At 37.6% G+C, this 27,258-nt stretch overlaps 1 protein-coding gene across 1 annotated transcript in view; it reads right to left on the bottom strand.

Annotated features, from left to right (window-relative positions):
• Positions 1 to 27,258, bottom strand: part of SBF2 (SET binding factor 2) — a 232,692-nt gene that overhangs the window by 75,124 nt on the left and 130,310 nt on the right. The window contains 10 exon segments of the mRNA XM_053980067.1: positions 11,716 to 11,865; positions 13,380 to 13,489; positions 15,731 to 15,935; positions 18,184 to 18,282; positions 19,025 to 19,153; positions 19,676 to 19,789; positions 21,458 to 21,535; positions 22,333 to 22,446; positions 23,131 to 23,239; positions 24,223 to 24,355. Coding sequence (XP_053836042.1) covers positions 11,716 to 11,865; positions 13,380 to 13,489; positions 15,731 to 15,935; positions 18,184 to 18,282; positions 19,025 to 19,153; positions 19,676 to 19,789; positions 21,458 to 21,535; positions 22,333 to 22,446; positions 23,131 to 23,239; positions 24,223 to 24,355 — 1,241 coding nt within the window.

Raw genomic sequence — 27,258 nt, 5'->3', positions numbered from 1 at the left:
AGTAAAGTGCTTCCTCCAAGACAGAATCCGTCAATGGAATATATATTCTAATACAAATATTTAAACTATGAAAAAGGAAAACATAGAAAATACAATATTTTTATTTAACTTAATGTTACATATTTTTAATTTTCTGATTGTACTTTTCAGTGCGTTGACAGCAGACACCTCTTTCAAATTTTATTAGAAATCTTACACTTTTTGGTGGTTCAATGCACAGGAGATGTGGGAACTGTTTATTGTAAAATGTTTATTAAAAATTAATTTCTTGATTATTAACAAAAGGTTTGTTTTTCTAAGAATCCAAATGAAAACAAGCATGAAGCACTTTTTGTAAGAGATAAAGACAATGGAAGAAACAGTAAACCAATTTTGAACTGGCAATTGCAGAACTTCCCTCAGAACCCTTCAGTCTTAAAGCTTGCTGAATTGGTACTTTTTGCTGGGATTTTTAAATGGCTTCAGGAAATAAGAAGGTTAGAATTCCAGGAGGTAATTCCTCCAACTTTGGTTACAGAAGTGAAAAAGTAAACTCCTAAAACATACTAGTTGGTCATCTAGCTGAAGAGGCCTGTTTGGATGTCCTCAAAAAAATTCCTGTTCTCTGTAAAAACTGCTTGGCAGGGCAAACACAACCAGAGGAAAGAAGACATCCTTGGGCTTGCTGTGTGGACCAAAGAAGCAGAAGTGTACCAGCATTGCCTTCCAGCAAAATTCTTTCTTTGGTACAAATTCTAGGAAATCCTGGTATGATCCCTTTCTGTTCCACAGCCTTCGAAATCACTGCTAGTAGCAACATCCAGCTAACTAGTCACAGAGAAAGCCTTCTTTGCCAGATTTTGGATTGCCAGCTAATCCATTTTAAAACCCTGACAAATCTCCTCCTAGGCTATCTGATCTTCCTTCCAGAAGGTTTTGTTTCAAACACCGGTTTTGTTCTTGTTTCATTGACATTTCAAGAAAAAAATGCAGAAAGGGTAGCTCTGCTATGTAATCACAGTACATGGCAAGGAGAAGTTTAATAAAATTTCTGTACCTTGGGGTACAGTGAAATACTGGTGAAGTTCTAAGTCCCAGCTACAGCCATACTGTTTGAAATTCTTTCCTCACAATTCATATTTAGAACTTTCAGAAGGATGAGCCAGATTGCAATGGCTGGATAAAAAAGAATGGGTAGTGAAAACAAAAACTGAGAAGTTCAAGCATTAGCAATGGCTTTGGCATCCTAAAACCAGCCTGACTCCAATGCCAGAGAGCACACAAGCAAATCACCAAATGAGTGCAGAGCACAGTTCTGAAGATCAACAGATAATTTCTGGACAGCATGGTGCATATACTGAATGAAACACACTGTATCAGCAAGAACTATCAGCCATGTACAATAAATGTGATGACTCAAATGATAAATATTTCTTATCTGTGCCTCTTCCCAACAAGAAATATGAGTAGATATCCTGATGCATTTGACCATCTTCTCATTCCTTTATTTTACCTGCAGTTCTAAGTAGCAAAGAAATCCTCAAACTTTCAGGAAGACCTTCACTATCACAGCTGACACGAGTCCCACAGTACCCCTTACCCTCTCTTTCAGCACCACACTCATGTTGATGGCCACTTTTTGTCCAAGTTCCTTATGCTGCTAAAATTTTAGATCTTGTTCTTTCCTGTTTTTCAAGGACATTTAGGAGTGTGGCTTTTGGTTCAGTCCTGTGAGACATCCCGCCAGGTGCTGCTAGTCAACAACTTACTGAAAATTTCAAATACTCTTACTTACCACCCTTCTTCAAATCTTCTCCTATGCAGAGAAACAAAAATCATGCATTTTCTAAATGAATACACAGGGTGAGAGCTGGGTGCATCAGCATGATGCTGCTGTGTCATCTGTTGGAGCCCATTTGTGCAACGAGACGTGACTGATGATGCAGCCAAAATCCACCACTACTTTAACAATAACAGAGGTGCTACATACCTGATTTTGATGAAAATCTCTACAAAATACCTTATCTTTAAATTGGTTGGAATAATTAATTGATTAAATTAATTATGATTTGCTGGACTGGTTTTAAATTAATCAGTTCCGATGCCTACTGTTTTCATGAGCAGGCTGTATCTTGAATTTGGAAATCAGAATATTACAAACAGAGTATTATAATGCAGACAAGGAAAAATATGAAGTTTCTAAAGAAGAAGTGCTGAAAATCACGGCACACTCATAATCTGAGTTGATTTTAAGTGCATTATTATTGCTATTACAGTTAGAGTAAGATCTAGAAAGATATTTCATTCCATATACCTGGAAGGGATAGAGAATATTGTGTGTCAATTGTATGGAATTTACTTATGTATAACAAAGGATTTGTATTCTCTGAAGTGATGTTTAGTCAATTAACATTCCAAGTAAAGGTTTTACAGGGTGTTCAACTGACTAAAGGACTTAATTTAATCAAAAGAAGCTCCTTTTGTCCTCAAAAGTCAAATAATCTGTACAGAAAATCCAATAAATTTGTTAATTTACAAACATTGCAGGACTTCAGACTGTTAAACATGCACTTCCAATTCCAATTCTTAACTCCCAAGTGGAGTTTTGGACTTTGGATTCAAGAATTAGGGGAGAGGCGGGGAAAGGGGGTTGTGAGATTAGTTTGTTTATCTATAGACATTAGGTAAAGTAATTTTTAAATACTTTGTTGGATCACTAGATACCAAAGCCTGCCCCCGTGACTGAGTACAGGGAGGGAATTACTAAAAATAATCCTCATTAAAGCATGTTTACATGGCATTTTCCATGATTCCTAAAAGCCAATTATTTAAGTCATAATTCTGGGCTGTAATATTGAAAAAGAATGTCAACAGCTGCAAGAATTTTTTACAACATATGCAGATTGTCAAATGCTCTTTTGTTTACACCTTTATTTTGTGTTCTTGTTCTAGAATGGCACACACTTGCAATGTAACAGCAGAGGAGGTAGGTCTTTTACTGTAAACAAATTGATCCTTATGCTTTTTTTCCTTAGGAATCATTCTAAAATGTCACACAGTTCACTACTGTTTGTTTGTCATATTAATGCATTTGTCAAAGTTTACACAAAATACTGACAAAACCCAGAACTGGTCTGTGTTTTATGGTATTTATCTCAGCACCACACTTCAGTTTTTGAATGCAAGCTGTCGAGATCTCAATTGTTTAACCCAAAGGTTATGCAAACATGACAGCAGCCAAATAATTAGATGACTTTGGTTATTCCATCCTCTTTCTGCTTCAGAAATGACCATATTTGAAAAATAATGAGGCTCTTACAGCCACCCATTAGTAATTTTTATGCAAATTCCAGTAAAATCAAGCACTTAGAATCAGTCACAAAATTCCTTAGATACAACAAACCAGCTGTCTATCTCCGTGTTTCTCCTGGTGGCCAAATGCAGAAATGTCTCACTGCAACTTCTCTGCCTGGGCTTACCAGGTACTTGATGCGTGAAGTGCAGGGGAAGGAAGAGCAGGCACCACGTTACACAGGAATTCCTTTTCCTAAAAATAGACTGGGCACACGTGTGGCCACAGTGGCACAGTCACTGCACGGGACAGCAAATCAATACCACGCAATGTCCTGCCCCTTATTGTACCCATTAAATGGCACACAGAGCAGGTGAAGTGCATGTACACATAATTGACAGTGTTATACACACATCCATAGGGAATGATGGACCTGTACTGCAATACACTTTATAAACATACCTAACATCTTAGATAAAATCAAAATTCTGTGTGTTGCTTCCTTATTTTTATAGATCTAAAACCTGTAAAAACAGAAGTCGCTGATTTCACATAGCTTGTTATATTAGCAAAGTGCCTATTCTTTCCAACATGAAAGACTCTTTGTTTTGGTTTGTTTTTTACCACCTTTCATCAGTTCACCTCTTTCCCAGCCAGGCTGGAGAGCAACTGCACAGCAGTAGAACACAATTCCTGACCCAGACTTGTTTTATTTACAGCAGTGAGGAGCAGCGTACAAACACATGTCTGCTTTTCATCACGACGACCAAAAATATTCAGAACATGGAGTTATTAGGAACACTTGGCAACCACAAGGCCACAATCAACAGTAATGATCACTTCAGAGCAGTCAGAGCTTACCATGCCAACACTCCAAGGAGCTCCATGGTTTCAGTGAGACACCTGCATGTGAGCAAACACAGGGGAGCACATCCTGCACCAGCAGCAAATGTGAAAGGGTTGAACAGAAGGCCAGCAACAAGGAGACATCCATGAAGGATAAAGCCTGAGTAAAGCCTGCTCCAGCTGCCCAACAGCACAGAGAGCCATCTGGGATGGATGGGTTTGTACCACCCTCCTCGCTCGTGCCAGGGAGCTGCTCAGGGAAATTCCCCCGTGAGCCCCGAAGCTGCAACCACCAGAGCAGCTGCTGGGGCCACTGCTCGTGGCAGTTCTGCTTGTTCTTGTACTAAAACACCCCGCTATCCTTTGATATTTTTATATAATATGAAGCAAAGACCCTTAAAACAAGGCTGGCCCTGCTCTGGTAAGCAGAGACGTGTACACATCGAGGGCAGGAGGAAGTGTGTGAACACCACATGTTGTGGTCAGAAGCCAGGAGGGAAGGAAGGGAAGTTGAAGGCAGATGCAGGAATGGACAGCATGCCATGAGACTCTCATTTCTGCTAATCCCTCTCTTTTTCTTTCCTTAAGTAGCAGTCTTGTGCAATAGTAGTTATGCAGGGCAGGTCCATGCAGAAGTCAAGATTAACAGAGGCAGGGTCTCGGAAGTCTGCAGGAAAACAGCAATTTAGGAATTTCCCTGCCACACACGAGCTCATTCCTGAACAGCACTGCTGGCACAGCCCCAGTGTGAAAAGCAGCCATGGTTTTCTGCTGCCTGGTCATCAAAAACCCATCCTTGCTAAAACCACAGAAGCAGTCTAACAGAGCTGGAGACAAGCCCCTGGGGCATGGGCACACATGCAGAATCAGCAGACACCTCGCTGGGGACACCATTGCACACACTGACGTCCCCAAGGATGACACAAGGAATTACCTGGACACTGTCACTTACACAGAGAGAGTCTTGGCCCCAGGAATGGTTACTGCCATGCCAAAGGGGTCACCTCCCCTGACACCTGCAGTGTAGGGAACGCTGACTGGCCCCCCCAGCAGGGGTAGGGAAGCTGGCAGTGCCATGACAGCAGCACACACACACCCCCACCCCTACTCCATGATACAGACACAGGCAGCCCTGCAAAGAAATCAACTCTGCTTTCTGGGTTTGACAAAGAGACACCCTTGACTGCAATCTCCCAGGACTCTGCAGCCATCCTATGATGAGTATAACAAACAGAATGTTCCTCAGAGCAAAGAAAGGAAAAATGAAAACTGATCAACAATACAATCTTTTACAGTGTGTTTCCATTTGTTTTCCTAGAGAAATTATGTAAGCACTATCAGTTTAATGTCAGTACAATGACATTCTGGTACTGTGCAATCTCTTGGGAAAAAGACATTATCAGAAAGATTCAGGAATAGCAACTTCTTTTACTAAGTCCAGAATTTTATAGGTGGACCCTTAAAAAGCCAGCAGGATGATAATGCTGTTATTTCTACTTTTTGGAAATCATGTATCAGAGAAGCCATATAATAAAGACCCCTACCAAAATCATGTTCAGCACAATACAGAATTAAATCTGGAATCTTGAAGCCCAAGCATTAAACACTGGAACCTCCTTTTTTCACCCCACTTAAATAAAACCATTACTACGTCTAGGATGATGAGAAAGTTCAAACTGGTAATAACTGATGAATTAGTAGAATTAAGTGTGGACCTGTTAAACTCCCACGATTTCACTTCATGTCCAGTTTTCTATGCTTTAAAATAGCTTTAAATATTTTTAAATAGTGCTATTTTTCAAACAAGAATTCTGAGACTCTGCTTCCAGGAATGCAAGTCAAACAAAATAACAAAAGACAGGTCACGAATAAAAGTCCAAAAGGAGAGAAATCTACTGTAACACTCCAAAATAAAGATGTTTAGCAACATAGTTTTCAACATAAAATATGAGAAATGCTATCTCATGTAACCTTCATATTGCCAAGAATTTGAATCATATGACACACACACCGAGCTGATTTTCTCTCAGGAATAATAAAATCTTTCTTGTTATTGGACAGTATTTGCAAACCTCTGGATTCTGAGAACTGACTGATAGGTTTTTAAACTTTATCTGGTGGCAAAATATAATCCAAAAGTTACTTGCCTAAGAAAAACAAATTTGCTGTTACTTATAGAATGCCATTGTTTTTAACTTTGCTATCAAAGTTTCTTTCACTTCAGACTGCACAGTAAGTGTGACAGAGAGGCCCTTAATTACACTGAAGTGATACAGAAGAATCACAAAGTTCTAGAGGCAAAATAAATCAGTATTATCTTCCATCTGCTTCTGGCTAATGTTGGAGAAGAGATGATGGCCCAGATGTGCCTTTGTTGTAACCTAACACAAGTTACATTTTAAATCTTTTCCTGGTTGCTACTAAGTTGTGCTTCATGCTGTATACTACAAGCATACTTCTAGAATATTCGGTATAATCTATTTAAAAGATAAACACCTGGTTGTTGCCACTCTGGAAAGCCACAGTGATCTACCAGAAACTACCTAAAGCACTAAAACAATGACTAATTAGTTTACTATTAACGATATTCTCTCGGTTACAGTGGTACAGCACATGTCTACTGACACAGATGTGACACTGGAGCAGGTCCTAAACCAGCACTGATGACTGAACTGTCAGATTAAATCACATCACAAGACAACCTCACTCCCTCCCTGCAGCTTAAGACCAGAATTTTGAGTATTTACGTATTTATCAGTTTTATGCACAATTTTTCCACTTGAACCACATTTAGATTAAGAATCCAGATGTCTGAAGCAGATGTGTTTTCCAATTTGACTCATATTTGCCAAAGAAAAGCATTAATATGCAGTTAGGCAATATTACTGACCAACATCTTAGAGAGGCAGTGTTGTACCACAACATCCTGGAGCTCTTCCTTTGAAACAAAGTTTTATCTGTTCCAACTACCCAACAAAGGTGTCTCACAGTCCTGCATTATCTGAAGAGAATTTCCCCCCAGAAATAAATTTTCTTAGGAAGACTTATTGTTACTGTTAAATATTTTATGCAAATAATTTTGAATGTCTTTTTAATATCAAAATCATATCAGGTTATCAAATACCAACCCCACAGTATATCCAGGCCTCTTCTTGCTTTTACTACCATTTAATTTATCAAATTAAGTGCAACTACATTTCAAAATACATTGTTCACTTGTTGCTGCCAGAGGAAAGTTAGAGAGACAAATGAAATTCTAAACAAGCTATGACTTCAATAAATGAATTGTGAAGTATGCAAACTGAGCCTTGAGATGGCTTCTGCCACGATTTCTGAACAAGTATTAAAAGTACAAGGTGTTGTTGGAAACGTAGTTACACAGAAGGGTTTCCCTGCTAAAAAAAAAAAAAGGCTTTTTAGTGGCAAAAAAAGGTTAAGTATTTTTTCTGAGATGTCAGCAAATATTAGAAAATTAAAACAGAAAGAAAAATGTTTGAAATAGCAATTTATATGGATCTGCAAATTTTTCTGAGGTAATCACAGCAGAGGAAAGCAAGTATGTCTGAAATAGTGTTCAGAGCTATAACATCACATTTTTATCTGCAGTAGTATCTGTTTGAATAAATTGAATTGTCAATCCATATATTAAGCTTTCACAACACTGCAGGTGTTTTTTAACTGCAGTTTAGTCATATAACATATGGAACAGAACATAATGCTCCTGCTCCTCTATCAAAGGCATTAATCACTCTGCTAAGACAGGCTGATTTAAATGTTTGCCACAGTACATGATTTGTCAGGGGAAAAGGTCTTATTCAGGGCATGACAACAAAGTTTTCAGCAAGTGGTCAGTGACAACTCCTAGCAGAGATAAAATAAAGTAACTGGGATTTAATTGCCCTCATCAGAAGGTATCTGCTTTAATCCATGACCATTACAATCTCCATGTAATTTTGATCATCCTACTACTAAAATCTAAAATCTACTAAAATACTTCTCTCATTTCTATTTCAGCAGCAGTAATTGCCAATACTTCTCAGACACAGAAGAGCATGTTTAACACTTGAGTACTGACTTGGTGCATCATGCCTCACTTTAACTGTATTTTAAAGGCCTCCTACAGTCTACCACAGGTGCTAAATTAAGCAGATTAATATGAAACTCTAAAGCACTATTCCTCAAATGATAAGCCTATTAAAATCTGCAGGTTCTACCTGTTACCAGTTGAAAGAACAACAGTTTAAAACAATGCCCCTCTAGGGCTGAGAGAACTCAAGCTGACAACCTAGAGATGTGGCAAGTCCAAGTTTTGCCATGTCTAGAGGAACTGGTAAAATTCCACCCTCACTTCTTCCCAGTTGCAAAATGGCCAGATCAGATCCTTGGGGAAACACAGCCTATGGAATTGTTCATTAAAATCAAATAGCTATTCACTTGAAGCAATAGTAGGAGTAATTTATTCCAGTTCCCTAATCTCTTCTCAAGCCCTGTGGCAGCAGACAGACATGAGACCAGCAATAACATACATGGTGGGATTATCACAAGCATTTTGTTAACATACTGTTCTTCATGCACAAAATGAGTATACAGCTCTGAAAAAGCATCTGACCTTTATTTTTGTGGACTCCAGTAAAAAACAGAAAATATATTCTATGAAATGAAAAAACCTGACACTAGATAATCAGAAAAGTCTTGACTAGCAATGGAGGGCTCCGCATTAGACTTGCAGAGTGCAATCTTCCTGATTTTGTAACACCTGACACTTCACAGTAAGACAAAGAATTCAGTCCAAAAGACTTCCCAGAAATGGCCAACCTGCATCTCTTGAAATTGTTCGTTTTTTGTGTCTTTTAACAAGACACTGCTTAAATTACTTGGTCCTGTGACCTGCAGCTAACAGAATTCATGAGTCTACAGCAAAATGTTGACTTGCTGAGTTTGCAACAATTCACCTTATCATCAGCAGAGGTTTGGTGGCTGGAGAGCATCAGATGTCCCACCTGGATGAGCAGGTGAGACTGGAGTGTCCCAGGGCAAGCCATGGGACTGGAGCTTGCTGCACACATGTCCCCACTCACCCAGTGTGTCCAGCAGGGAGCCAGGGCTCTGCCCACCCTGCCACCTCTGCCAGGACATTCCCTTCCCCTCCTCTCAGCTGTTGGATCACCCTCTCCATGCTCCAGGCACAGCAGGATTTCAGTTTGCATCCTGCAGAAGCCAATGGGAACGTGCAACGCCGTTAACAGAAAGTTCTGGTGGTAAGACTGAGGCAGTTTCTACAATTCCAGTAGGTCAGTGAGGTCTGAAAGCCCTACTGCAACCTAGCTCTGCCCAAAAACCCCATCAATAATTAATGTGGTATTTCTCTAAAGCTTCACTACATCTCCAGTTAAAACCACGTTTCTTAAATTAGATTTTTGTGTCTTTTAACAGACACTGCTTAGATTACCTCGTCTTATGACCTGCAGCTAACAGAATTCATGTGTCTACAGCAAAATGCTGACTGTGTCCCACTGCAGCAAGGGCAAACTTATTTAAGTTCTTGATAATGTGCTTTTTTCTTGAATTGATACAGGGAAGCTCCAGAATGTCACAATTTACACATTGTTTCAAATAACACACTTGAGCAAAGGGCACAGACAAATTATAAATAATGTTTTTATCTTAATAAATAACTTCATATGTCATAAAAGTAGATGTTAAAAATACTTGCTTCCAACTCACTGCCCAGTGTCAGGAGTTCAGATGTTTTCATGTTGGCCATGCTTACTTCTGAAAAATGAAAACTTTCATTTCATATTTTCAAAGACATGAAAATACTGTTGGGGGAGGCAGGGGGGAAGGCATAAAGACTGTGCCTCCTTATTTGATCTCTTTCCCCTGCAAGATTTGAGTTATATTTGCTAGTTTTATTGAGGAAAAACAAGCCTATTTTAATTTCAGTAAGTCTTCAGATACATTTCCTTGAACTTGAGCTCCTTCTTGGGCCTTCAAATCACCAAGACGGGGAAAAAAAGCTTTTCTTCCAGAACAAAATTGGCTTTTATTATTTTATTAAAAGGTGATGTCAGTATTTCTTTCCTCAGAAAAGCAAATTTCCTTTTCTTCTGCTATCATTTTTCTGAGATACTGAAATAAAGGGTATTTGTATTTTGCTCCTATTGTCTAAAAACATCTGGATGTTTTTTTAACCCAGGAATGATCAAAAAAGTAGAAGCAAAACCTGTGACACATCTAGACAATCCTGCTTTCTGGTTTGAAAGAAAATTTCTAAGTCTGGAATACACAGCAGGTGCAATATTCTATTAGTCATGATTTTGGACAGAGAAACAGAGTTTCACAGATAAATTCAATTTTTCTTCCAACTCTAAGGCTAAACTTAGGGCTTGGAACAGGTGAAGAACTGTGTCAAAAGCAGATTCTAGGTACTGTGTAATTTTAGCCAGTCAACTTCAGTTTTCATCTGCTGACTGCAGGTAGTTTTGCTTTTAAGACCAATGCTCAGACAAAGATGAACTTCTTTCACAACAGCAGAAAAATATCTTACCATGAACAAACAAGAAATGCAACAGAGAGCAAAACTTGCATTTGATGGTGACCTGAGGTAGCATTTGTTCAGTCAATGTTAATTTATTTCTACACTTCAGTGAAAATGGCATTTAGCACTCACCTTTTAAAAAATATGGGTCAACCTTTTTTAAATTGCTGCAGAATAATTTCAGTGGGTTTTAGGTTAGAGGAGAGTGAGATTAAAATACTAAGGACTCCACCAAATCCCTAATTTGATACAATAACTTAGACAGGGTCAACAAAAGAAAAATTATAACCAAATGTGATCACATTACAAATTAATAGAAGTACTACTACATTCCCAGACAAGAGACATGTAAGAAAACATGTAAGTCTATAAAATATTTCAGATGATGAATTGAGAACAAGTGAAGGTAAAACAGACCAAATATTGAAATGAAAGTCAAAAGAAGTCACCCACATATTTTGCTTTCATAGGTAGCTGCCACCATATGCTGATGCTTATTCAGCACATAAGACTTTGTCAGTAGAATTAGTTTTGGAGATGAACTGCAAACACTAGCAGTGAGTTTCTCACAAACTGTGACAAGCAGAACTGCCACCATGAGCCACAGAAGCAGAAAGTATCCTTTCTTAAATTATGTTTAAACAAAGAAGACAAAATTCTGGGATTTTTAAGTAAGCAGTGGTTGTTGCACATTTTAGGAACTCTGGATTGAAAATGACCTGGAAAAGCCAAGACCCACTAATTAAAAAAAAAAGCACTTCAAGCCGTTAAGTTAAATCATTTCAGTACCTACCAAAACTGAATTGTATCTAAATTATTAATAATGGGAACAGGTTTCTTTCTGCTTGTCATATCAGGCAGATCTGTACAGACCTGAGTGTTTTGTTCTTTCAACAACAAAATATCTTAAAACCACCATCAAGTAGCATGTCCTACATCACTGTAGGACACGGTCGAGCAATTTAATTATTTTGCTTCTCCACAACCCTCTAAGCAATTTTGCTTATCTTAACCCTAAACAAGAGAAAGACAATCAAGGCCAAGCCTTGCCATACTGTACCTGCAAAGCACAGTTCATCATCCTCACAATGTAGTCAAACTGCTGATGGTCCAGGATTGCTCGGTTTTCCTTGACGTGCTGGCCCAGCTCCTGAGTCAGGCAGTGCCGAGCTGCCTTGCCCTTCAGGGCTCTCAGAGCTGCAGGCAGGGTCTGCAGAGAACAACATCTCACTTTATGGACATGAAATCAAATGGCACTCCTCATACTGAATAGCATTCATTTCTCATTAAGAAACTGCAAGTGACAGTAAAGAACAACTCTGGAAATTATCCATTAGCTTGACTATCAAGCTTTCCTATAATGGGTGATTTAGCCTGAGTTACCAAGTACTAAATTTTTCCCATTTTTTTTTTTCCCAAATGCATTAAACAGCATTTCTCACCTACATCTGTAAATAGAAATCTTTTAATGTGGACAGGCACTGAATGGATGTGAAATCAGGAATGGATTATTGTGGATGAAAGCAAGTGCTCTGCTCTGTACAGCCAGGCCAGGACTGGAGTTTGCCTATCCAGGCTGAGCAGCACATTTTGGGATAAGCTGTGAATGATAAATGGGTTTAGAAGTGGCATAGCTCTCATAGCAGTGAGGCCACTAGATTGTCATGCAGTTTATCCTAAACCAGGGCCACCAGAATATTTATACCAAAGTCTTAGAGATGCAGCAAATGCTACAACAGTGATTATGAGCTGTGGCCCTTTAGCCTGGAGGTAACAGGTTAGTAAGAAAAGGCAGCCTATTTGCTAAGGAAAAATCTACCATAGAGAGGGAACAAAAAACCCACTCAATTTGCCCAAGTGTCTGGAAGTTGAATGAGGTTAAAAACTACTGTGCTCTGCTTGGGTGAAAACTCTTTTTTTGAAGAGTTACACACTTGATTAGGACTTTTCCCATGTACATTTTGACACCATAACTTGTAAATCAAACAAAGCTCATTTTCTATCTTGATCAGCACAGCATCAGAGATATACAGGTGATACTTCCCTGAGAAATCAAAATATTTCTTAATATAATTTTACAGCCATTTTTATATGTAGAATTAGATTTGATTGTAAGCTTGAGTGATTGTTCTACAGTCAATAACAGAACACTCTATGGACAGAATCTACAAAACCTGGCAACTTCCTAATGAAGAGAAAATAAGAGTATCAAGGATAACAACTCACTAGCACATTTCAGTGAAGACAGACATGGCAAATATTTACAATAATCTCTGAGTTCTATCAAATTGCTGTTTTTTAAAACCAGCAAAATTGACTGTACAGAAAATTTCCAAAGAGCATTGGCTGTTAAACACCAAAGCACATGTGTATGCCTTTTGTTTGCATTCCTTCTAATTAATGCTGCTAGACCAATATACACCCACCTCTTTTAAAAAAATTGTGGACAATGCTGCTTATAACAGTAATAAATTTTGCAAAAAGGGTTTTCAACTCACCCATGTAGGATTAGAAACAGATTTTCAAATCCATTAGCCTCATATTATACACAATAGTGTATTTAGATGATGATTTTTATTGCTTAGTTCATTCATTTAAATGGCCAAAATAATCCTTAGCATTTGAAACAGGACTTCAAAATGTACTTTGTGATTAGGCCAGTCTCCATTTGCTCATTAACAGAACAGAGAGTAATTTGGGAGAATTAAAATTTCATTTTATTACCTTTTCAGTCTCCAGAAATTTGTTTTCAAAAATGAACGAGATGCAGTTTCTAACAACTTCCAGCCTTTGAGCACTGTTGAAAACTGTGCTTCCTTTTTCCATTATGGAAACTAACAAAGAAAAAGAAGAATATACATCTGTGAAATGTCTGCAAGAACCACAAAGAATACCAAACATTTATTTAAAAAAATAATTACTATGTCCTCGCTTTTATTCTGTTAAGCAAATACCATTCGTAGGCAGATGGGAACACAAGACCCCAAATCTCTGGTTTTCCTATACCTTCTGAAGAGGAATTTTAACTGGATTTTAACTGGATTAATTGTTTCTCTTAACTGTTTGCTCTCATTGTCTCATACAGGCACAAAGAGATTACAACCTCTAACCTACTGATGAAATACATAAACAAACACAAATTAATAATAAATGTGTGTGTTCTGCAGTGAGTTATATAGCCTAGCACATTTTGTAGCAGTAGATAACTATCTTTAGATGGCCATGACAAGAATTCTGCAACATGGAATAAAACCTGATAAACCTGTTCTCTTATCTAGATTCCAAATTGCTGAGATCTTATTTTCTTAATGCACTGTTTTGCCCCAATTTTTCAAGAAATTGCAGAATGCAAGAACTAACATTCTCTTTTTCTCCATAATATCAAATAAATAGTATCTGAATTCAGGATATGCCTTTCTAGTAGATAATAATGAGCTACTTCTATCCAAGGATTCTGAGACAGAGTTCAGCAGGGAGTGTAAGTGTGAAAGCTGTTCCTCAGAAAAAAAACCAGCAAACCCCCTGCTTTGACAAAGAAATCAACTTATTAAAAAACCCCTCCTCTTGCAACTAGCCATTTGAAGAAAGACAAAAGAACACAACCACATATCCTTTAAATTTTCTCTAAGTACCAGATTCAATGATACAGTCAACAGCAAAGGCAGGTGAAGAGAGTTCATCCTCTTCTTGCATAAACCCAAAGAGAAACAGGCCTGGGCATGGCCTCAAGAGGCCATCTAGTTCACCCTGCTGTCCCTAGACAGGATCAACTCTATTTATGTTATTTCTCATGTTTGTCTAATATGTTCCCAATGTTCTGTGATAAGAGAGACTCCATGGCTGCACAAGAAATGCTGCACTCAACTGCCTCACCATCCTCATTTTACCATGTCTTGCTGACAAACAACTCTATTTTTGTGCTGCAATTAAACCCATTATTTCTTATCATTACAGATTATTCCCCTTCTTTTTCTCACTGTCTCTTGTATAATTGAAGCCTGCTATTATGTGTCCCCTCAGCCTCCTATTTTTCAGTCTAAACAACTGCCCATCTTTCCTTGTAGGTCACATTCTCTGGACCACTGGTCATTCCTGTTGCTTTCTTATGGCCTCCCTCCAACAGAACCAAAAATGGAGACAGTGTCCAAAGATCTTCCAGTGTCCAAAAATGGACACAAACATCCAGCTGAGATCTTACTGAGCACAATGAAAAGATTTCTCCATGGGGTTCACTGACTGCACTCCTGTTTATACATCGTACTAAGATGTTTGGCTTTTTTGCAGTAGCTTGATATAGTTGGGTCATGTTTGCCCTACAGTCATTAAAGTTCCCAAATTAATTTCTGAAGAACTGCTGCCTAGTCAGGCAAGCCTGCCTATGCAAGTGCCATACCTTATTTGAAGAAAAGCAGTAGAGAAGAAGAGAATTCAAAGGAGTCTTATGGTTAGATACCTAATTTTTAAAGATGGATTTGAATTCTTATCCCATCCTTCAAATGTTTTGCAAGCTCTGCCAACTTCATGTGCAAGTTTATTAACCATACTGGTTTATGCCACCATTCAAACTGATGAGTATGACTATGAGTAGCAGAACTTTTTGGCATTAAAATGACAGGCCTGCAATGTTCACATCTGTTCTTTATGCTTAAATATAGGTACATTTATTTTGAGACAGATGCTGTCTTTACTCCAGTAATTTACATGTCTTTCACTGGTATCAAAAGAGGAATTCAAATGGTTCAAAGCTTGGTTCAGCCAGTGCTACAAGTGACCTATGGTGATATTCAACAGGCCTAGCTGAGTACAATATCTAGTTTAATTGTTCAACTCAATATCTAAGTCAGATCAAATCCACTTTTGTTGTTAGCAGTTAACACCCCTCACTCTCTGGATGGTTGACTTCTTGGTAAAGGCAGATAAAAAAGGGCTTTTAAAATTGCGAACATTGGAGTCTACGCACCAGAGTTCGCCATGATCACTAAAAACACAACGTTAACACGAAGCTGGGAGCAACACATCGCAGTCATGCTAATCACCCGTGAGATCCAGGCAGGACAGGGCACAAATGAACGTACCCACAGGGGGACCCGCTGGAACCACGCACTTCTTGTCCCCGCGGGTGGCAGGGGGGGCGCCCTGGCTCCTGGCCAGCCCCTCCTGGAGGAGCTCCTGCACGCGGCCCTCGTTGATGCGCGGGAAGGGCAGGATGTGAACCCGCAGGTGAGAGCCCTCCGTGGGCCGCGGCACCTTCTGGAATGCCATGTGGGGATTGGGGTTCTCCTGCAGGCCAAGAGCAAAAGGTCGCACACAAAGTCAATCATGCAGTGTTACCATCCGTCTCATCTAATTGTGCTGTTGTTTGGAGAATCTCCCATACCCGAAAGATTAAGAAGTCAAATAGTTAATGCAGATGATTAATAAAATGTTTCATATTCATATCACCCTTGACTCATTAACTTTACTATTTTCAACTTCCTTAAAGGCTTTTATAAAATTATTTTTGTCAATGTGCAAAATTCAAAACAAGTGCAAAAGAAAATCCCTGCTTAACTTAGGCTGATTTTATGCAAATCAATGAATATTAAGAACTTGAATATAAACTGGCATGACAGTCAAGCTCTTCATTAGAGAGACTATCTACCAAGGATCATGCATAGGATCACAGCTCACATTTCCAGGGCTGCAGTAATCAAACAAAATGGGGTATTTTCATCTCTTCATTCATTTATTCTGGGGTTACCATTAATCACATCTGAATTTACTGCTGTCCAACTTGACTCTATGCTGTTACTCATTACTGGCTACATACCACTGCCAAAAAGTGCCATCCAGCAATGAGGGCTCTCTTGTAAATGCACAATAAGTTTGGAAGAAAACTTGTAAACAGGAGCTTTAATACTGTTTTAACTACTCCTGTTGTTTACAGGAGCAAAAGGCAGCAAGGAGATCAAGTGTATCAACTTGAGAAACAGCAGACAAAACAGAACAGCTACTCAGCCACATGCATTCTCTGCAAAGGAAACTTTAATGGAATGAGCCAAAAATCCAGGGGTATGAGAGCAGCAGATGCCAGGGGAAAGAAGAGAGGAAAAGGGAACACACTCTCAGGAAGGGGTAACAGAAGGCAGAAAACACCAAAAAAGGAGAGCAACTGCTCCAAAATCCATTTCAGTGAGAGGAGAGATTCAGAGGAAATACACAGGAAAAGTTACTTTTATCTTGGACATCACAAATGTCATGTGAGATGTACATGCTATTAGGCTAATTAAAGGTCTAATGCCTTGGATTGTCCACCTGTACCAGCAAGACTCATGCAAACATTATCTCTCCCCAGCAGACCTTGTCTCTCCCTTGTATCTATCTGTCACAGACACAATATTGTCATTATTAAAACTGTGAAACGAAATGTCCAAATACATCAAGCAGTCTGTTTAAAATCAGGCACAGCTTAAGCAGTGTTACTCATCACCTGTGTTTAGTCAAAGACAGGTGCATGCACAAACTACCAGAAATCTGACTTCTCAATGCACAAAGCCATTGACTTAGTGAATACCAGAGAAGGCTCCTGTGAAGTCACTGACTTAGTGGTACTGAAGGGGCATAAATTAATCTCATCATCAGAAAAGACACACAGAACACAAAAGAAACCCCAGAACTTAGCAGCATTTGGTAGTTCTTGTGGGGTTTTTCTCAGACCTGTAGATGTAAACCACAGTCTTGGGGAAGTGGGATGTAGAAAAGAAAGGGTGACAAAGGTGTCAGCTGATGGTGTATTAGATAATGCTCTGTGGAGTCTGAATAACCACAGAAGTGTGACAGGGAGAGAGATCAGTCTATGTCAAAAAAGCCCACAAACCTCAAAGCAAACAAAAAATCTAAAACCTACAAACAAAAAAAAAACAAAAAAAACAAAACAAAACCCATCCCAGAACCAGTTAATGGAGTGGTAAGAAACTTTATAAAAGCATTATGTAAAATAAACATGATAGAGAGGCAAAAATTAAACTGGAAATGGAATTGTACAAGAAACAGGCTGTAAACAATGAAATAATGCCTGCTGAGCATGCAAACCAGAGTGACTGGATCACACAGTAGGAAAGAACTACTGAAAATACACATCATGCCAAATTGTATAATATATGTGTATTATATATATTATATAATACACATTATAAATGCGTAATTTTCATATGGAAAATTGTTAAGAGGCAAGAAAAGAGATGTATTTGGCATGGATAGGTTCCAGCAGAGAAAACAGCAGTTTATAGACCTTATGTGAATACACAATAAAAACAGATAGGTAGTTGTACCTATATCTAAATCAATATTAGCATTAATAAATAAATGGTATTATATTGAATTTCCTTTGCATATACAAATTTAATGATCTTTAAATTTTGCCATATTGTAGATGATGACTACCACAAGCAGTCACTTCCATTTTCTGGACACTGGATCAATCTGAGAAATCAGATTTTTCAATGTTACCATCTCAACTCTACAGATGCAGCAGGTACAGTCAACTTACATTTTTGAGGAGCTGTTCTGCAAGTTCTCTAACATGCTTTATCATTTTTGGTGGATTGCCCTCTTCAGCTTTAATTCTTTCGACTTCAAAGGCCACCAACTTTTTCAAAAAGAAGAATGAATAACAATGTTGATAATTCAACTAAAAAAAAAATTCCTATTTAAGTTCTGAAATGTAAATCTTAAATTGAAAACAAGGAAAGAAATTTGAACACTGAAAAATGTGTGATGTCACATTGCTCTGGAACATGAGACATTTTCAGTTCCATAAGCAGCATTTGTTACCAGACAGAAAGTCCTACATACCTATACCAGTCCTTTCACATTTCCACAGCTCAATCCAAATTTCTCATAGGTACTACTACTACAACACAGAATTAACATCACACTCTCTTTTTACTCTACATTCAGCACAAAGCCAACACAGTAAAAACTACAGCATTGCTTTTTAAATGAACTTTTTCTTGTCTCGGTTTCCATTGTTGGGTATGTATTTAATGTAATATTTCTCTATGAGGTTGTTTACATTTCAGAGAATCTAATTAAATTATTGAAAATAATTTTGTACTAGCACATGCAATGTATTATGCAGCTACAGATATGACAATAGGAAAACAGCATTACCAAAGGTTATACAACTATTTAACTCCATACATATGAGGGGGCATCATTTTATGGAAGTAAGCTAGAAATATCTCCTTAGCAGAAAATAAGAGTTGAGATGATTAGTATAAACTTGATATAATAAACATTGGGGATTCAGAAGCATTCCAGTAGTTTTTCCCATGCTGAAATATCACAGTAAATTGTAATTCACTTGGGAATACAGAAACAGTTTTCACCTCATCAAAAAGATCACAGGTTCTGAAGGGAGGACCCCTTTCTGACACAAAGCCAGCAAATGCCATTCCATTGAGGACTTTGGTTAGAAAGTCATTCTCAATTAAGCCTCGCTGGCCCAAGAAGGCTGCCTGCAACAAAGACAGAGAAAATGCACCTTTTTTAATCAGCATCAAACTTACAATTACAAGCAACTGTTCTATATTAGTTAAACATTTTCACCAGCCTATCAGTTTATACTAGTAAGTGGTATTTTCTAATTAAATTTTTTACTACACATAGTATCTTTTTATACCTAAAAAATTGAAATTCGATGCACACATTTTTTAAATCTCACAGGTAATAAAAGAGAAAACTAGTACCTTCAAGCAATGTGTTATTACATACAGAGGTTTTCAAAATTCCACTGTGATTCCTCAAATGTTTATTTGTATTAAATTTCAATGTTAACTTTGTTGTACATTTCTGTCCTGTCCCTGCAATTAGTCCCACTAAAACACACTGATACTGTGCTATGCCAAAATGATGTGCTTATCACGTGTAGATAACTTTATTTACATTTTTAAACTTCACCACTTGTTCAAAAGGCAGGCTTGTGGGAATAACATGGCACAAAGGAACACCATAAATACACATAACTGCTCCTCCTTTACCTTGTGGAAGTGAATGACAGGTTCAGCATGAATTCTGATCAGCTGAAGACACGACCTGTATCCTTGGAAGAGCTGTGCAAAGAGCCTGAGGAAGATTGCTCTCACTTCTTTGTCCTGCAAGCAGTAATTGAATATGCTGTCAAAATGTCCTAGCATCCTAAATTTCTCCACATTTGGTATGAATCTATATGAGAAATACACACATATATATGCTACAGCTTCATGAGTGTAGCAGTGCAGCACATGAAGCAGAGATATTTGTACATGGATGAGGTTGTCTCATAGCATGTTTGGGGCTGGAAGGGACCTTAAAGGCCACCCCAGGTTCCCCTGCCCTGTCCCCAGATGGCCCTGGCAGATTCTGTACACAGCCACCCTTCAGCCCTGCTGGTCTTTGCTCTGCCTGCAGCACAGGCTCTGGGCAAAGCCAGGGCGGCTCAGGGGTGGTCATGTCCTGAGCTGCCATGAGAGAAATCTGATATGAAATAAAAGGAAAAGGGCTATTTCAGCCAGGATTTATTCCCTAAAAGAAGTGTGGCTTTGAAGCAGTGTCTTCAGAGTGGGCAGGGGCAGCAGGGAACAACAGGAGCCCAAGGTGGCACTGCTGCTGCTGCTGCTGGAGAAGCCAGGCTTGGAGCATCCCACTCCAGGCACCAGCTGCTCCAGGCTTGCCCAGGCACCTGGCTGGGATTCTTCCAACTCACATCTTCACTTGCCAACCTTCTGCCACCAAAAGAAGCCAGAGCTACTTTAAAAAGTTTACAATAGTAGGGCTTTAAAGTTTATTTATTTGAGTAAAAGTGCTTACATACACACCACCAGATTAATGGAAATGATGTGAACAGCTGGGGCAGTGACATCTCCACCTGGCCCAGATGCCACTAAAGACTGACATCAAATCCTGGGCCACCCTACTATTTTATCTCAGCAGCCATGTCAAAAAACCTGAGGTCCCAAAAATTCCTTTATTACCTCAGGTTTTATGGTGTTACGCTACAAACTCTGATTTTAAATATTACACACAGCAAAGAATATTTATTATCAGATAACCAGTTATCAGTTAAGTAACAACCAAATTAAGTAAATTATAGCCTGCAATCTTTTTTAAGGAGAAAAGTAATACATGGGATTAAATAAAGCTGGAATATATTATTGGGGTATTTTACTAGATGGCTGTTTATTCTGCACTGGAACATGATCCATGTTGTTCTATTTTTAACTTAAATTTTGTATGGCTCACTTTACTGACACATATGCTCATTTTCTGCTGCTCTCTAGGATTTTAACAGGTCCATTTGTACCGTGACTTTTTTGACTACTTGAAAACGTGGTAATTTTTTTTTAATTTAACAAAATCCTTATTTTGATACAAAATTATATTAATTTGAAACTTCCCTATTCAAAGGGAGATCTTAACTGAATTCTTCCATTAGTTTAGATGAAGTCTGGATGACATTCCCTGTCTTTGGCACTGAAAAATCTCAATCTTAAAGCCAGAAATAAGTACAACAAATAAACTGCACCACCTAAGAGTTTCACATTTTCAAGTATATCTACATAAAAAGTCCCAATGTGTGTTCTTAATTTGAACTGGCTTTTGGATTTTATAAAACTTCTAACCCATCAGAATGCTATTAGAGGGAAAAATGCATTTCTTTGCTCCACCAATAATACTATAAAAATATGGAAAAGCAAACAAATTCTTAAAAGGAAGCTAATCTAAAATGTCAACAGTTTTCCACTTATGAAAGTCAGACACAGAAAATAACACAGAAATCTTACCAGCATTTTTGAGTGTGATAAAGCTGTTCGTGGGGGAGGGAATGCATAATCTGCTGTTTCCAAATCAGGATGCAAAACCTAGAGAATTTTGAAAACATAAATCTTTTTTCCTTCATTTTGCTGTGAAAAAGATTTTTTTTTTCTTTCTCAAATTAATATTCACTGATACTGAGTACCTCCAGTAAAAAAATGAGTTAAATTGTGAAGGCTGTATGGAAATAAAGATGGAATTAACTTCTCAACTTCAGGTTTCTATATATGAGTTAGTCAGCAAAATCTCCTATCACAGTCCATGAAACTGATCAATACTATTAGGGATTTTAGAGTCAATTCAGCTGAAACAGATTAACAGACTAAAAATTCTTCTGCTTAACACAAGATTTGCTCAGAAGCCTCCAAATAAGGTGATTTCTATTTTATTACAATGATAGCAAAAAGACAAATTGAAGTGCTTTTAGTGGCAATTCCCTAATGTAAAATCCATCATTCCTAAATTCTGAAACAGGGGCATCACACAAATAAAATTTAAAGGCTTATTGATCTGTTCAATTTCAAGAAAATGTACAGTTGAAATGAATTTATAAACACAGAAAGGCAGAAGAATTGAGTGGTAATAATACTGCTCAAATACTCTTATTAAAAATCATTATAAAGGAAAAATCTCTACCTCTTGAACAGTGAAAAGATATTTTAGATTTCCATCACTGATGACATTAACTTGAACTACAGAGAATAAACTCTTCTAAAAACACTAATGTTGCATGAATCATTCTATTAAATCTCATTTCCAGTGCGCTTGAAAGCTTAATATTGAAATTTTTCATTCTTTACAAATAGGTGAGAGGGTGAAAAGTGGGGATTTTATCTAAACATACCAGAGAAAGTGCCATTTGAGTCTGGTGTAGCAGTGGCTCTGGCAGCTGGGACAGATGAATACATTCAGGAATTTTAATTGTTCCTCCATCTAGGTCTGCTATGATTACATCTAACTGTAAGGGACAAATAGTAGAAGTGCATACAGTGAGCATAGCTTAAAAAAACACAACAGTTCAAATTTCTGCACAATGATCTGCACATAAGATTAAAAAAACAAATTTAAACAGTACCAACTTTAATGTACAGAATGTTTTTGATACAGGAAATACTCCAAATACTTTCTAGTACTGATTCTAGCCCTGAAAAATGAAATTAAACCAAAGAAAATGAAATTAGGCAAAACTTTCAAAAGTGACTTTTGTTTGTGGATGTTCCAGGTCTGTGTTCAGAGTCATGAGATATCTAATAAGATATTTGCAAAGAAACACAATGAGGGCAACTAGAAGTAAAATTTAATGTTTCAAAGGACCTTTTGTAACCCTGGTTCAGCTTCCCAAGCACATACTTTAAAAGGGTAAAATAAAACAATTGAGAATACACTTGAAAATCCTAAGTGAATTGCTCAAACTCAAGAGAACTAGATGACAAAGCCAGAAATGGATCCATTCCTTCCCCTCCTGCATTAGAATCAAATAATTTCCCTCTACTTTACAGTAGAGGGGAAAAAAAACCCAACAACTTTTTCTCCAGTTTTTCTTCTCCTGACTGTCTTTGCTTTGTTACAGCAATATTTTGAAGATATGTGGGTTATTCACACAAACACCTCCAAAGCTCTCAGGGGTCCCAGCAATACTCACAAGCTCGTGGATGTCATTGCGAAAGACAGAATGGACCCCAATGATGAAAGGGGTTGGGGAGCTGAGAACCTCCAGCAGCTGGGCAGGAAGAATTGGGATATAGGGATAGCTGTCAACAGAATAAGTGAAATAGAATAAAAGCTTCTGAGTATCCTTTCATATAAGGCAACCTTTTTTTTCTTAAAAAAATCTCCCTGTGAGTAGTCAGGGACACTAAAGTTATAAACAATACATTCATTTTAAAAACATGATTCGTTTTTGGCCATATACCTACACTTCAGCCTTTTGCAAAATATCATTAATAAGAAGTCTCTAAAGAAAATATTTTGTTTTCATCTTGAAATGACAACTAAACATAATGCATAGAGCACTATTTCAGGCATTGTTTACTTGGTTTGACAATTTAAAAAACTCTGTGTTCATCAAAACAACATCAAGAGCTGGATCTAAATTGATCAATGAATTGTTATTGAAAGTTTACATTCATTATTAGTTAAACATTAAGAAACATATTCCAAAACTCAATTTCCAGTTCTTCCTTCTTATTGTCTATGATAATAGACCAATCTCTGAAATATTTTAAAGCTATTAAAATACAAGCACAGTTCGAAGCAGGTGAGTCAGAATTAGATGTTTTCTTCCTAAAAAAAACCAAACTGATTGACATTAAGTTTTGTGTTTCAAAACTCTGGATCTACCTGTGGCTATTTAGAGAGGATCAGTTTGTTGACCTAAATTCAATCACTGGTGACATTTGTCAGTGACATAAAACTGAAACACACTAATGTAGCTTCTATCTTTGAGCCACAGAATCTTCTGGGTTTTGAGTAGTTTCTACCCTACATTTGCAGGTGGAATTTCTCCCTCTTTCCACTGTCACCATGCAACCAGATTTTTAATGATGTGTACACACCAGGATTTGCATCATTAATAGCTTTGCTTATTTTACCAACTATAGCACAACTCCTTTTGTTTGGGACAAACAAAAAAATACAAGTAATTTGTTTTTCTAATAAATTGTATTTGTAATGAAAGTTACAAAATGAGTTATAAAATTATTTAATGAGTTCAAAGAATCCAAACTTAACTCACCTGTATTTAAGGGGAAACATCAAAGACTCCAGAGCCCTACAGGCATCACTGAGCCTTTGAAAACTTGCTGAGTGAAAGAGAACCTTATTTTCTGTAAGCACGGCACAGAATAAGCTGAGTACATTTTGGATTCCTTAAAAAAAAAGAAAGAAAGAATTGTAACAATCTGCCAAAATATTCAAAATTACATGAAAATGTACCATTTTCTGGAGGGATTTTCAAAAAGCTTATGATAAACACATTAATTGCCAAGTTCCAAGTTTTTCTACCTTTTATTTGATTAGTGCAGCTTCTGTTTTTCAGCTTGCTATAATACTATCTGAATGTATGTCTACATTTCAGATATACTGTATTACATCTCCCTTTCAATACCACTTGCAAGGATTTCCACATCTCAGCACAAATCCCAGCAGTGCTAAATAATGACTTCAAACTGTATTATGTGCATCTTCTGCATGGCCTTCTGTGTATCCAGCACTCAATTCTGGTCACTGATCCAGGCTTAACTTCTAAACCTCTTTGTAACTCCAAGCAGGGGGAAAAAAAATAAAATCATACTGCCAAGTTCCAAAGAAAATTAAGATTCCTAGTGAATACATTCATAGCTTATCCATGGAGAGCATTCTAGGAGTCAAGAGGTTAAAAGAGGGCAGTAGGAGTGTATTCATCATTAGAAAGATACTTAAAGGAAGATCTGAATGTTTTAAAAAGTCCCAATAGATTTAGGGTAAGACTCATGAATCAGATGATGGGATGCTTTGGGGACTTTAAGACAGTGCAATTTACCTAAGAGACAAAGCCATGTGCTTTCAGGGAAAACCAAAAATATATTTCCTTTAGAAAAAAAGTCCCATCCTGAGAAGCAGACATGCCTGACACATGTGAGATATGCTGAAATTTATGAAATTTCCTGAAATATGCTGGAATGTATGATGGTTCCCTGAGGACATGGCTTGTGTTATCAGTGAGACAGCCTGTATTACCTTCCCAGAGCTACTGCTTATCTAGCAATAATGTCCCCAAAAAGAAGTGTGACTGTGGAGAGCCACTATATTCACATGATAACTAACACTTTGGTTTTTTTAATTATTTTTTTAATTACATGTTTTGATAAATCTTTTTTTTCTTCCATAATGTATGCAGATTTTCTTGGCTGGAGTAAAGCTCAGTTCATAAACACAGTGGGACAAAAATTTGGAGAGGGTTGTTTAGGAAAAGAAGAATTAATTCTTAGGATGTAAAAGTCAAACCACAAAATAACAACTTGTGCTTCCAAACTCCATTCTCCAAGAGTCCCACAGAACTCACACAACCAAAGGCAGAGGCTTGAGAGGACTGAGGATAGAGGGCTTTTTTACAAGGCTGAGTGAATTACTGCTGCAAATGTTTGATATTATTGTCAGTGGCATAATTAATATAGTGCTAGTAGAAAACAAACTGCTTTGTAACACACAAGGTGAGGATGATGATAAAAAGTCCAATTTGTTTCCCCATGTGAATGAAACAGGACCCAGCAGTGAATGGTTAGAAGGGAACTGGAAATTGTGTCTTCTGAACACAAGGTTAGAAACTGCTGCCTGCTTGAAAAAAAACTCAGTAAAAAGTCAAAAAGTCAAACTGCCCCTTTTATGCAAAATCGCCCTTTTTCCTTTCCCAGAAATTTTTAAAAAATGTTTTGGAGCATACTTTATGTCTTAAACTAGGTTTTTGTTTCCACCTGGGCTTCTCACTCCATTTCATTCCACACCAAGTATCTTAAGACATCTAGGAATACATTTTTCTTTTAAACATCTGACAATTTTTTCCTACAATCAGAAAGATTCTCAAACAGTGCCCTAAAAACCCTATAATGTTTTGGCAGGTATTACTGAGGAAAATAATCCCAAATACCCTCACAAATATTTGAAACATTCGGTACAATTAAATACTTTAAAAAAACCCTTCCTGTCATCAAAATACCTATAATTGAAAATTCTTGAAAGAGATGGTTTTCCAGTCTGCACATCTTAAAACCCAAACCTGAGTTCTGAAAGGTCAGAGTTCTAAAATACTTTCTGGATGTCATTGATGAAAAACTTTGTTTTGGAAAGAATTAGAACATTCATTTACTGATGTAGAAGACTCAATTGAAACCATGCTGTGAAAAAAAACCCAGCCTTTTTAGATGTATGATATTATTTTGCTGTGAATTCTGATGAATCAAGAGTCTAGGAGGAGTATTTTAATTCTAACACCTTTGAAAGTCATAAGAGTTATCCAGTATCAGCATTTTTAATTTCAAATCTCTTCTGAATACAGGCTTCCTCATCAGACACCAAAAAAAATACTCAATTCTCCAGAGTACATAATAACTTCTGCAAAAATTTTACTAACAAAAAATATAAATGAAGAGGAAATCAGAATTTTGCTTATGTATAAAGAGGACACCTGCAAGTACTTGGCAGTATTTGAACACAGTGGTTGTAGATCACAGTCTCCCTTAGGGACTAGTGAAGTGATACACTTTTGAATAAATAATAAAGGTAATCTTCATGTTCCTGCATAGTGTTAAACTGTATATCTGTCTGATTATTATCTGCTTTTACCACTGTAAGAAATGGATTTTGTCAGCATCTTTTACAGAAAGTTCTGGATGTCAGTCAGTGGAACACGAAGTTTATTGAAATTACTCAGCAGTGATGGTATGGTTTCTGAGGCTTTCAAAGTTTCACTAGGGAAATTAAGTCTGGTTTTGCTGCATTTTAGTGGCCACAGATAAAGCTTCAGTTTGTACTCCACAAAGGCATTTGTCAGTGCATCTTAATCAGCACCAATATAAGCTGATATTTAAATGACTGCTTTCAGCAGCTACTTCCCACAACTTAACTTGATGCCCGTAGCAGAACACAAACTGCAAACACGTTTTCACTGCATTCTGGGACTCGGTCTCCAGATGTTCACTACACTCTAACTGGCCATGGAAGGTGAATTTGAAATGTTTACTGTGATATGAATGCACCTGATGTAGCCCCAGCTGTGCTGAGCTAGAGAAAAACA

This window comes from Vidua macroura, chromosome 6 (assembly GCF_024509145.1).
Source record: "Vidua macroura isolate BioBank_ID:100142 chromosome 6, ASM2450914v1, whole genome shotgun sequence".
Classification (NCBI taxonomy): domain Eukaryota; kingdom Metazoa; phylum Chordata; class Aves; order Passeriformes; family Viduidae; genus Vidua; species Vidua macroura.
Note: the sequence above shows the minus strand (reverse complement) of the source record. Positions and strands in the feature narration are given on the sequence as shown.